Genomic DNA, 13,423 nt, shown 5'->3' on the forward strand with positions numbered 1-13,423 from the left:
AGTGATTTTGGGGGTTTTATGAAAGCAGATGTCTCACCTTTGTACAAAGCCCTCGAGCAGGCTGTGCAGGACATGACTCCTGTACCTCATCAGCTGGATGTCCTGAGACGTGCTGTCCACACACTGGCCGTTCAGAATGGGACGCTCAAACATGTTACTGAACTCCTGCCGTGTACCTGAAATACATAGAGGGTGTAAAAACCTGCAGTTAGTGTTTTGATCATTGGAAAAGTTTATAATCTTGGCAAAATGTTGTTGCTGCTGGCGTTATTCTGTCTCTTTTTGGTCTTTGTGAACAGAAACAATGGAACATTATTTGTTTGCTGCCCGATGTGGAGCCGATTGGCTACATCAGAATTGTGTGAACTCATTTGAAAATGTTTGAATGCAATGGACAGTTGTTTTCTATCTAAAATCTATGCACTACAGGCTTAAATAAAACGCAGCTCTTGCTCCTTACCGAGGAAGTCTGGTCGGACAAAATCGACCATGCACCAGTACTCAATCAGGTTGTTCTGGAGCGGGTAGCCAGTCAGCACCACTCGACGGCGAGTTTGGATGTTCTTCAGAGCCTGCGACGTGCTGGCGTGACAGTTCTTGATGCGATGCCCTTCGTCACAGATCACCACGTCTGGACCAGGTCGAGCTAAGGCTCTCTCGATACCTGAAGGAGGTAGTTGAGGTCATTGTGATGCTTTTAAACCTTAACAAAATTGTTGCTTTGTGTTTGCCCTTAGCCTCTCTCTCTTCACACCTTTGAGCAGTTCCTGCTGCCTGTCCTCTTCATCCAGGTCGACGACAACGGCGGTTTTCTTGTTCTTCTTCTTTCGCCCGGCCACGATGCTCTTCTTCAGTGACAGGAGGCGATACATCTCGTAGCCCATCAGCAGCACTCCTCCATCCTTTGCCCAGTCCTCCACCACTTTGGCCCTGGCAGCTGTGTTTCTGGACAGAGTTAGAAAAGGATAAGTTTTTCCCTCGGTTGTTTTCTGTCACAGAGAATATTTAGCTGTTTTCACATTACATTGGACAGTATTTTTAATCTCTGAAAACATTTGCTCCAGTTAAATGGAAGAAGAAAACAAACTCCCCTCTATCATTTCTGCTGTGAAAAGCTTGGTGCCCAAAGCAATTTAGGAAAAAGCCCCGAGGCGGTACAAAATAACATTTATTTCAACGCAGTATACAAACCTTGTGACAAACAACGTTAAGTCATTTTGAGACTGTTTGTTCTCTCAGCGATGAGAGTGAGAAATATTAAATATAATATATTAAAGGCAAAGAGGACGACAGAGACAGATTTTGACATGCTGTCATCCAGACATCATTTATGGTCTGTGATGACAAATGATTACACTCTATACTCTAAATACTAGATGGTGTCTCTAGTCTTACCGTTTTATCGCTCAATGTCTTATTGATGTGTCCAATTATTTCAATACATTTTAAGCCATTCCAAAAGTTACAGATTATTTAACATCTTGTTTTTAAAAAAGAATCTATGTTCAGTTTTATCTTTTAAAACTACACAAGCTTCATGTTTGATCTATAGTTCCGTATGGTATAAAGATAACCAACTCATCAACTCATTTTCTGAATAAATTGTAACTTCATCATTTTTTTTTTAGATAAAACTCATTGTCGTTGACCCTGACCTTTGTCCCTTTGACATCCATTTTCACTACGCTGGAGTGCACAATAATACATGAGCAGCTATTTACAAAAATCAATAAAGCAGCAGAACAAGTGCTCTGTGTTTGTTGTTGTTTTTTTCCCCAACATTGATGCGAGAAAGACACAAAGAAAGAGACAGAGAGAGAATGAGGTCAGTGTGTCACTATCAAGCAAGGCTACTACAGCATTCCTTCATCCTTGCTCTCTAATCCCAGACACACACACACACACATGCGCAAACAAGAGAATAAGAAAGTCTTTTGGCAGAAGCAGCAAAAAAAAGAAGGCCAGATGGGGATAAAGTGGAAAGAAAGGTCACAAGTTCAGTACTGTCTTAATTTTCTAAAGAAGAAGAAACTGAGAAGAAAACTGTCCTCACTGATTTACATGAATGTCACTGCAGCCACATGATTGTCAATAAACTCATTCAGGCTTTTCAGGGGAGCCATATATAAAAAAAAAAAAACACGTTCCCGTGACTCACTTGTGTTCATCGTTGAGGATATGAACCTTAAAGGTGCGGGGGGTTATCAGGCTGGGGTCAGTATCTGGAGGTAACGCCTCTGGGGGCGGGACCCAGGTGTTGAACTCTGACAGCCAGTTCTGCAATGTGTTCACCTGAGTCGAAGAGAGAGAAGAAAGATGATGCACATGCTCAAACACTTCATTCTTAAAAATGTAATGTTCACTTATTGGTTCATGGTTTTTCACACATTCATTCAAACATACATTTTGAGTCTTGTAGAAAATATGGCCAGCATATTGTGCCAAAAACACACGTTCTTCCTTGTTGGCAGAGGAACTGTAAATCAGTTTCCACGTCAGCTGTACCAGCCTGGATTTTGCCATGTTTTTGTCACTGTTGTCTTATCTACTGTGTACCGGTTTTCTTCTATTATTTCCAGGTTTAAGTCGATGCATTCATCATAAGTACATGTGTTTTAAAAGTCCCATATTAGTCAGACTATCACAATAATTTGTGTGAATGCAAATGAACTGAGAAAGCACAATATGCATCGCTTTGACTCAGTCCTTCGTCTTATTTCAGCATTAAACCACGGATGCTTACAGGTACGATGGCCAGCACAGTGTGAGCCTGGGTGTATCTGAACAGGACGTCGATGAAGGAGATGACTTGCAGTGTTTTGCCCAGGCCCATGCTGTGAGCGAGGATACAGCCGAATCCACTGCTGCCGCTGAAGCGCTCCACCGACTCCACCACGTTGTCGTAAAGGAAACGGATTCCGCCGATCTGAGGGAGGGATGCCGAGAGAAGGGGTGGAGGAGAAAGTTATGGGAGGAAGATAAAAGAGAGGGTCAAAGCAGGAAAACAAGGCGGAAATCCCGGAGAAAGGTGATGCCGTGCAAAAGAGAAATGATGTTGTGATCAAACTCAAAAATGTCATAAATACCTGGTGAGGTTTGACGGCTCGTGCCAGGTGAGGCGACAGGAAAATGTCAGGTTCCTCCGCTGAATGGGTCAAGTTTACCAACACTCGGCCCTGTTTGTCGGGTGTGTTGAGGACGTCGTTGGCATGTATGCCGCTCGACTCGCTCTCCTCTTCCTCGACGGTTGAGTCGCCGCCGATGTGGGCGATGGCGTCGTCCTCGCCCGAGCTCAGATCGATCACATCTGCACAGGAAGGCAGGAGATGAGGAATGAGGAAAGGTGGACAGCAAAGGGGAAGCTTAAAGGTTTTCAAAAAGGGAAATAAAAACCTTAACAGAGAAGACATTTTAAAATGACATACACTTACATTTTTCATATATTATATATGGTATAAATGTTTATTTCCCCCATTTTTAGGCTTAACTAAATTATTTATTTAGTGGTTGAGCCAAACAGGGACAATAAATGTTATCCCTGGTCAGACGGAATAATGTCACTCTAAAAACATAATTATACATTATAAAATGGACAGAAATCATAATTCAGTTCTCCACATTACATGCACGGGTGCTAAAAGATGTAATATTTATCACAATGTGCCAACAGCAACTCACAATACAATAATATCTGATTAGTTCTCAATGATTAAATTGCCGATTCAATGATCACTCAATTTGTTTTATTAAATAAAAAACTTTCTGTGACTTCAGTTCATGTTGTTCAATATGTTCTGGTATCTTTGCTTACATTTGTTTTTGTACTTGATTGACCATCATTTGTGTAACTCCTGAATGTAGGTGTATGGTTTTAATATGGTGCTGTTTGTGTATGGTTTTTGACTGAAAACGGACCAAAATATCATTAGCGCTGCTAATGACCGATAATCAGTTGTCTATTTACTTGAAAATGTTAAAAAAATGTTGATTGGCGTTTACCAAACCTGGAAACGATGAGGATCTTGAATGTCGTGTTTTGTCCATAAACCAAAATGATTCAGTTTTAATGATTTCTTTGTCATATGGAGCAAAGACACCAGAAAGCAAAAAAAACTGAAAACTTGCTTTAATTAATGAAAAAAACACTCAAACTGATTAATCAATGATCAAATTAAGTGAGTAATTGATTAATAATATGAAAGAGTGCGGGCAATTACCTTTTTAAACCGTTACTAATTTATCATAAGCAGTTCATGTGACCAAAATCCTTATCTGATAAAAAGTGCTTTAAAGTCAGTGATATAAAGTGTTCAAAGTTACACAAGCTGGCAAACTGCAAAGGCACGATGGAAGTGTGTGTGTCAGTATGTTACTGTGTGTGTGTGTGTGTGTGTGAGAGCTTATATAACTGCAGTGAATGCCCAGTTATACAAGTAGGATTAGAGCAGGGGGGTGGGATGGGGGACCAGTTATGCAACCCCAACTAAAAATGCCACTGTGCCATTATGGTGTGTCCGTGGGTTAGTTATGTGAGTGCGTATATATAAGTGTGTGTTCTGGCTCATAACCAGGATTAGCCACAGCTTTATTGCTCCACGGTGAATGTTTGGTCTGATCAGCCCCACTGACTGTCTCCTTTCATCTCTCTCTTCTCCCTCCGTTTGCTTTCGTCTTTCCTAGACCCTAAATCTACATACTATGTACAATTTTTACTTCTCATGCTGACACATGTTTATCACTGAGTGTTTTTAAGTGTGTTTCAGTGGCTGTGTGTGTGTGTGTGTGTGTGTGTGTGCATGCATGTCCCGGCCATAGGGAAACAGAACATGATGTACCCTGTGAAGTATTCTGAAATGAAAACTCTCCACACTCCACTCTCTCCAGGAGAGAAGAAATACTGACACAGAAGTTATGCTGCGGCTTTGAAGTGAAGAAACCATGGGCTGGTTTTTTTCCCCTCCTCTAATTTGATCAGAAATTCAAGATAATTCGATATTTCATCTTTTAATGAGCTAATAACTCTTCAGACCTTCAGGCTCCAAAAGCAATTGGAAACAGTGTGAGTAATTCACGCCTGTCATGAGGGTATTAAAGACTGCTTCACTTAAGCTCAAACAGACTGAAGCTTTCGAGTTCTGGCAAACTACTGGAACTGTTATTATTAGTGTTATTTCCCTTTCATATAGAAATCCGTCCCTGAAATCCAGATGTGCCCTTAGGTTAAGTGTTGGAGTTTATGTTCAAACAGTAGTTTCAATTCATGATTAGCTCCACAGTGCGAGTGCGCGGTCAACTGCAGGGAAAACATGCTCATCATGAAATTCTATACAAACTGTAGACTAGTGTGGACTGTGGTCACCTGGTGGGCTGAAAAGGTACTGCAGGTGAGCCATGAGAAATTATATTTAAAAAAAGAATAAAAAGTGCTTACAAAAAAGTATTTCAAAAGGTCATGCATGAGCATGAATAATCATACATACACATAAACACAGCCATTTCATAAATAAAGGCCAGTGGGCATGCATTTAGCATTAGCATGCAGCTACTTGAAGCATTGGCCAGCAATGCAGACGGCTAAAAAAAACAACTGGTGCCTAATGAATCTACTTTAGAACTCCATGTCCGTCTCTGCTTTCATCACCTCCCACAGCAATCTGACTCACTCGCCCACTGATACAATCATAAAAATGTCAAAGGGCAAACTGAGCCAGACACCTGCACTTTCTATCTCATTAACATCAAGTTGAATAATGCAGAAAATGCATATTTCTTTTTTATTTTGGTATTACATAGACCCGTATAGCGTTGTATAAGTTAATAAACAGATACCTGTCCCTGAATAAGCACAGCATTTCCCTCGCTGCAATATTATCACGACACTTGTCTTTAAATATATCCATAGCCTGGTTCTTTTCAAGGATATTTTTTCTAAAATAAAGCAAGAAAAAAAACAGCTACTTCCTCTGTGTGTCAAACTGTAAATGTATTTAAAAAATGTAAACATTTTTCTGTGTGCCTCACCTGTTTTAGGTCCGTGCTCTGTCGTCGCACTAACGTCTACGCTGGTCTCATTGTCCTTGATGCCAGTGCTGTTGGCGTTCAGGGTGATCACTTCCTGTCTGGCTGTCTTCACTTCTTGCTGTGATGCCGACGACGCTGATGACGAACACGCGTGTTTGGTCACTTCTCCTGGAGGGAGGGAGGGTTGGGAGGGAGAGAAATGACGCAAACAGGTTAAGACGGTGAATGTTGTACGCTCATTTCTACGCAAAAGATCGGCATTTATCAATATGGACGTCCGCTCACGCCAGCTCGGACCAGGTCCACGTCACAATGTCACACACCTTCTCATGTTTAAGGGTCTGTGTGCAATTGACCAGTTTTAATTATGGGGCATTTAGATCAGGAGGCACGTTCTCACCAGTCGTGTATTCAGGCAGCAGTGGTACGGGAAAATCTTGGTTTCTCTGTTGGTCCAGACGTCGCCTCCTTTCCAGCTCCTCCTGCTGGACGGCTTTGGTCACTGCCTCCAACTGATGCTCCCTCAGTATCTTCCTACACGGATACAGAAAAAAGTTTGGTTTTACAAATTGTCACAGGACTCTTTAAAGAATTTGGAAACAGGAGGTTTTCTTTGAAAACACACTGTGTTGATGAGTTAGTTATGACAGCGCTTTCTTTAAAGCTGTGTTAATCAGTAAAGGGAATCAGATTGCTCTTGGTGTTGTGTGAGACCTGCTTCAAAGGTGTGAAACTGGATTTTTGGATAGCTTATCGGCCACTTTCAGCTCATCACTTAGACGTAGCGTCAAATTAACTCTCGTTTCAGTGTCACAGCGCTGGTTCATGTTGCTTCCAGGAGCAGCAGATAAAGCAGACGTTTAGATGAACCTAGGGGACTTAAAACACAGTGTGGAGACAAAACGAGAGACCAAAAGGGACGCGTATGGGTGGCCTGGCTTCCTCCCACAGTCCGAAAAACGTGCAGATTGGGACGAGGTTAGGTAACTGGACCCTACATTGACCATAGGTGTGAGTAAGAGTGTATGTTGACCCTGCAATGGACTGGCGACCTGTGCTGTGTAGCCTGCCTTTGTTCGCCCAGTGTTAGTTGGGAGTGACCCTCATGTATAGGATGGATGTGACAGTTCACGAGTTCAGTACCTGATGTTGCGTCTCATGTGTGCTGGTTTGGAGCTTTTGCTCTTGGTTCCTGTAAGGGCGGAGGCAGACGGAGGGGAGGGCCTTTGGCTGGCCGGCTCAGCGCGGGGTCTGGACGCTGGCTGGTAATGGGGATGATGAGCTGGCGTGTCCCCGGAGGGTGAGGTAGATGGGGGAGGAGCACACTGCCACACAGCGGGGTTGCCTCCCTGAGTCTCATTCTCAGAGCTGAAGGGGGCGCTGTGGGACTGGTCTGTGGGAGGACGACAGGGAGAGAAGAAGCAACCAAACACAAATTAGGACATTATTAGTTTGATTTGTATTGAAAGCAGGTTTTATTGAGTTTGCTGCTCTGTGTTAATACTGTTGCATAACTGGCTGGTTATCTAACTGCATGGTCTTCGTCTTCGTATTAATTAAAGCTGCAACTAACGATTATTTTCATAATCGATTAATCTGTCGATTATTTTCTCGATTAAGCGTTTGGTCCATAAAATATCAAAAAACCTTAAAAAATCTCGATCGGTGTTCTTCAAACCTGGAAATGATGATGTTCTTAAATGTCTTGTTTTGTCCACAAACCAAAATGATTCACTATTAATGATTTCTGTGTTATCCAGAGCAAAGAAATGAAGAAAATATTCACATTTAAGAAGCTTAAACCATCAGAAATCTTGTTTTAATCATGAAAAAAGCTTAAAATGGATTATCGATTGTCAAAATAGTTGTCGGTTAATTTAGTAATCGATTAATAATCGATTCATTGTTTCAGCTCTAATATTAATGCAAGCACAGTTTCGACGCAAAAGGAACAATTTTAAAGACGAAGGGCACAAAAGCAGAACCAACCTTGCACAATCTAGTCAGTGACGGAACCCTTTACGAATTCAAACTGACACACTGAAATTCGGTTAACTAACAGATGTTCGTGAACTGTCAGGAATCAGGACGGCACAAACTACATAATTCTATCATTGGGCGAATAGAACAATCCCAGGTCAAAAAGGCAGATCCTCCCATCCACTCATGCAGCCAGTGTAACAGGATTAGGACTGTATTATGTTTCCATCATGATTTGTTCTTTGTTCAGTTTGTGTTCACATGGCTTACGGACAAACCATTGACTGGCACTGCTCCATCTTGGCAATTTAAGGAGCCGTCTCATGCCATCGTTATAAGCCACACACCAGGTCTCTGCATGTTACTTTTTCCAAGGAAATGCCACTAATCGGGCAGTGCAGTATACAGTATACAGTATACAGTATATAGTGTGTGGTGCAGAATGCTTGTGATTAGGCTACATTCACACTGAAAGATCACATACTAAATCTAACAAGCGGCACCGTCCGTACTCTGTGTTCTGAAAAACGTTGCATTATTACCAATGTCACCCCTGTGACGTTTCTTACAAGGACTTGATTTTGTATTATTGACTCACCCTCTTTCATCAGGCCTGTTTACAGCATTTGAAATGGAACCTTCCATCAAACTGGTTTGACTCATTCTAGCTGCTGCAGCTTTCATACCCCAATGTCCCACCTTTTACTTTTTTCTGCTCATCTTATTTCTATTCCTCTTTGTTTTTTTGTACACACTTTGCCCTTTGTCTGCCTTGATTTTTCTTTCACCTCTCTCCCGCTCCTCCTCGCTCTCTCGGTTGCTCTCACACAGACACAGTGAACTCGATCTGAGGCTTATGTAAGAGCTGGATCATAAATATGGACGGCTTACGAAACACAAGACAGGACACAAACAGTGACACACACACGCACACACAGGTTTGAGCAGCTATTCTTCTTGGGACTTGGCATCGACTTACATTAATTTGTGCGGCCTTAACAAAGCATCATCCCTAACTTATCCCTTAACTATCACCAGAACCTTAGCTTTTTATCACTTTTCACATTTTGAACTTTTAAGTGATAACACTCAATAGAGAAACTTGACAATGTAATATCTGTAGCCTGAAGAGAGTACGTGTCTCAACATTAGCAACAAGCTCAGCAAAGAGGTTTTCTTCTATTAAGTCACAGATTAAATGAAACATTCACCCAATCACCTCATCGTCCTCTAATTTTCCTCCAAGTTCGTACCTTGACTCCCTTAAACTCTACCTTACAAAACAGTTATGTAACTTTTCCTGAGCTACACACACAAAAAAGAACACGGTGGTGACATAAACAAGTACACACACACACACAGATTCTGGGAAACCTAACCAGAGCCACCTCTTCCTGTCCAGCAGATGACAAATCCAGAAGTTATTTACCAAAGAGAGAGAAAGCGAGAGTGTTACATGAAACACAACAACATTTTAGTATGTGTTATGTCATCTTTTTAAATCATTTTGATATTTATGTTTCCTGTTCCTTGTTGCACAGGAACAAATAAACTGATGACCATACTCTGCACATGATTTTCTGTCTGAATATAGTGGTATAAAGAGGCTATTTGCAGACCGGTCACAATAACTAACTCAATCAGCCGCCAACGACCAAACATTGAAGAGCTGGGTCACATCGTCCTATTTTCTATTTTGTGTTAAAGGGGATTAGTTGACATCTCTTCATCAACTCACAAACTTAATACCCAAGTAGCGCAAATACAAATTAAACAAGCTCTATCTGAAAAGCGCATAAAATTGCAAACCATCCCCACACTCACGACCGTACGTGAAGACAAAATACAGTTGTCTTACTATACTTTGTCTTCGGCAAACTCTCTGTGAAATTCAAGATCCATGTACGAGTTGGATATGTCATGCTGCTGCACAGTCAGTGGTCAAAAGCTCACATGTACTGTCACATGTACTGTACTGCCAGAGGAGAGGCAACCTGAGAGAAAAGAGTCGGGAGGTTATAAACTGTACGATGACCACTAAACAAGGCTTTATGTTACTATTATTGCTGACGACTGAGTGATAATCCCGACATCATAAAACTGATCAGACAAAGTCCATTAATGTAAACACTATAATCTCCCGAAAAGCATCCTTGAACTCGAGTCACGTCTGAACCCGTAAGAGCAGGCCGGCTCAGTGCGGTAAAACGCTCATTCCTGGACGTAGACGAAGTGAGAGTGTGTTTGTAAAATGCTGAATCATCCGCCGTCAGTGAGTTAATGGCAGCCACAGCTAATTTTCTGAGCCATTAGTTTTTCTTCTTTTTTTTTATGGATCCCCTGGAGGTCTGCGACTCACTTGTCCTCACATGAACATGAGAGGATGTACAGTATGTGGCTCTCCACAGTAACCGTCGGGAACAAAATAATGGTAAGTGTGTGCGGGGGATTTGGGCGCTTTGAGAAAAATGTCGTCTGCAACCACAAGGGTTACGCAACAACTGAGCATGCAGTGCATTGGGTGTTTATATAAGACAGCAATGAGGAACACAAGAGTCTGTTACACGATGGCATGTAAATTGCATGGGTGAGGTTCCATTTTCCACGGTGTTACATAATTAGAGGAAAAAAACTGATTGCAACTCTGATAAAGACGTAGATATGACAGATGTATCATCGTAGTTCAATAGCAGATTCTGATTTTGAATGTTTAGTTAGTAAATAGTAACACAACTATATACGTAGCGTATTTTAAGTGTCAACAAATCAAAACTAGAACAATTATTTTAGAAGCCGTTAGGATTTGAATCTAAACAGTCCATCGGTAACATTTTCCAAAGCGGCTACACACTTTGTAGTAGTGAAAACTCGGGATCCATCAAGATTTTTGACCATTGGGAATACGGTAGAAGGAAAAAATATGTATTTTGTTTTTTTGGAAGATCCCGATTGCTTCATCGGTTGGAATAGACATGAATGTGCCCTTTACCTGCCGTCAATACTTATCATCGATAAACCCACCTTCGTTATGAACCTGAGTCGACTGAGTTTGTGAGGACTGTGGGTACGTCGTCATTTTAAGTTTTTATGTTCGGTTTAAAGCCAAAGAAACTTGAGTGGATTTTGTTTCTGCTATGTGGGATCTCGGTGAAAATGTCAGAGACTTGTTTTTGGGTCATGGCCTGCAGCAAAGCTGGCGTTAGATAATTGCACGTTGAAGCTTTCTTTCCCACACAAACCTAATACCTGCGTGACATTTAGGCTTCCATTAATCCTGAATTTACACACACACACACACACACACACACACCTAAAATACAAGATGTTATGAGCTTAAATAACCTCTATATGGTTCCTTTTTTCCCTTACGTGGGATCCACTGTTTGTGTTTATGTTTTTCTTCCTTGTGGCTTCCCTCAAAAACAGGGGCATCTGTTTAGCGTCTTAACTTTCTCTCTGTGTCCTGTGCCAGTGAATCACTGACCTTTGTGTAATAAAAATAAGAGCAAACACATTAATAATCGGTTCATGCTCTCTGGTCTTGTAAATGCCATCTACGTAAGCAGATTACAGATGACGGCGCTATTTACTACAATGCGTCTCTCTGCACACAGGGACACATTCAGTGTGTTTATTCAACACTAATGGGGTTTCCAGGAAGTACCCAGGGAAAGGGACAAAGTGTTAGCGGCAACACAGAATCATTAAAACATTTTATCTAGAACAACGTTGAGATTATCAGATAGATATTTCTTGTAAATGTTACACTCCTTCCTCTGCAAACCGTGAATAAATCTTGTTATTATTCAACAAGTTTTTTAAAAAAACAGACTGAAATGCCAGCACGAGGACAGATGCCACGTAATCAGTGATCAGTGACCCTATAAAGACCTAATATGTCAAACACACGCAGGTATTTCATAAGGGAGTTTGTTATTTTGCATTGAAACCCATTTCTTTTAACCATATTAACATTTTAAACATAGAAATGCATATGAATATATATTGACAGAAGCAGGGCAAATAAATTACAGTTGCACTTCAATTTTTCGGAGGAACCCGAGAGACGCAGAGCTACTCACTGCAAAAATATCCACAACAAATATAGATCCAAATGTAAAGCAGGATTTCCCCAGAGTTAAAAAACTGTTATGTAAAGCTTGGCAGATCATAATAACTAAACGTGATATAATCTTGGACTGTGGCCGATTCACTCGACTGCTTATAAATAGATTTTTTTAATTCCCATTTGAATGACTGACAAAGAAGAAGAATATGACTGAGGCACGTACGCGACACACGTGGCGCTTTGTAATGTAACACATGTAGGCATCGACATATCAAAACAGCAGGTGTTTGTGTGGAAAGTAACACAATGGGATGTCAAAATACCACCACGGTAAAAAGTGAGATGAATTGGTCTTGCACAGAGGTTTCTGGGCCCAATAAGACGACCTGATTTAGTTAGAGAGCCATTATCTCACACACACACACACACACACACGCAGAGTCTCACCCAGACAGAATTGCTCTCCAAAAGACAGACGGGCCACCAGCGCTGAGGCTAGTCAGACGAGGTGGGACGCTTATGTAACCGCCGCCTCTGGCTGTTACACAACACGCTCTCAAGAACCCAGCCATCACACAAACACACACACACACACACACACAGACTGCGACAGAACAAAATAGCAAGAGCAGAATATAGTGGCGTTTAAAGAAGATTGAGAGTTTAATATTTGTAAACTCAACTGTGGCTCATGCCCTGGTGTGTGCCTGACTCGGGTGTGTATGTATGAACACAAGCATGTCTAGGCACCAACACGTGACTGTGTGTGTGTGTGTGTGTGTGTGTGTGTGTGTGTGTTGTTATTGTCAGGACTTGAGTTCACGCTGTTCCTTTGGTTTTATCACTGTTTTCCAAATTCCAGCAACAAGAACAATGACAGGAGTGACTCAAGTTGACGGACGACACATGACACGCACACGGAACAAGGCGTCAATCGGACTGGGAAAAAAAAACAAAAAACTAGTGAAAGTAAAATCATTGATACTTAACTTTCCTGTGTGTCTACATGTGTGGACTAAATCTCCTGTTTGAGTCACAGAAAATGTTCAAAGTTTCCTTAAGATCGGAAGATTGGTTTAGAAATTAAAAAAATAAATTAAACACCAATTCCAACATTTGAGAAGAAGACATCGGTGAATGTTTGACATTTCTGCTTGAAAAACGTGGATAATCAGCTGCCAGAGTCAACCTGACCAATTTAATAACTGATTTGAGTTATATGTGACGTCAGTGATAATAGCCAGGCCACAGGTGCAGCCATTCAATGTAAAACAATTGTAATAATTAACTGAAAAATGACTGATAAGATATGTCGTTTAGATTAGAAATGTTCCCGCAGTTCATTACGTGGCG

The 13,423-nt window shown here is 41.3% G+C and overlaps 1 protein-coding gene across 4 annotated transcripts in view; it reads right to left on the reverse strand.

Moving 5' to 3' along the window:
• The window catches only part of LOC131468539 (helicase ARIP4-like), a 54,754-nt gene that overhangs the window by 8,821 nt on the left and 32,510 nt on the right, over positions 1-13,423 (reverse strand). For 3 of the 4 annotated variants that reach the window (XM_058642915.1, XM_058642918.1, XM_058642916.1), the window contains 9 exons: positions 7,165-7,414; positions 6,422-6,555; positions 6,022-6,189; positions 3,087-3,307; positions 2,744-2,926; positions 2,159-2,292; positions 755-945; positions 461-664; positions 38-176 (listed from right to left, as the gene is read on the reverse strand). In XM_058642915.1, coding sequence (XP_058498898.1) covers positions 38-176; positions 461-664; positions 755-945; positions 2,159-2,292; positions 2,744-2,926; positions 3,087-3,307; positions 6,022-6,189; positions 6,422-6,555; positions 7,165-7,414 — 1,624 coding nt within the window. Of the gene's footprint in view, positions 1-37; positions 177-460; positions 665-754; positions 946-2,158; positions 2,293-2,743; positions 2,927-3,086; positions 3,308-6,021; positions 6,190-6,421; positions 6,556-7,164; positions 7,415-8,599; positions 8,740-13,423 lie in introns of those variants that run through there. The other variant, XM_058642917.1, reaches the window with a different exon arrangement.

Source organism: Solea solea, chromosome 11 (assembly GCF_958295425.1).
Source record: "Solea solea chromosome 11, fSolSol10.1, whole genome shotgun sequence".
Classification (NCBI taxonomy): Eukaryota; Metazoa; Chordata; class Actinopteri; order Pleuronectiformes; family Soleidae; genus Solea; species Solea solea.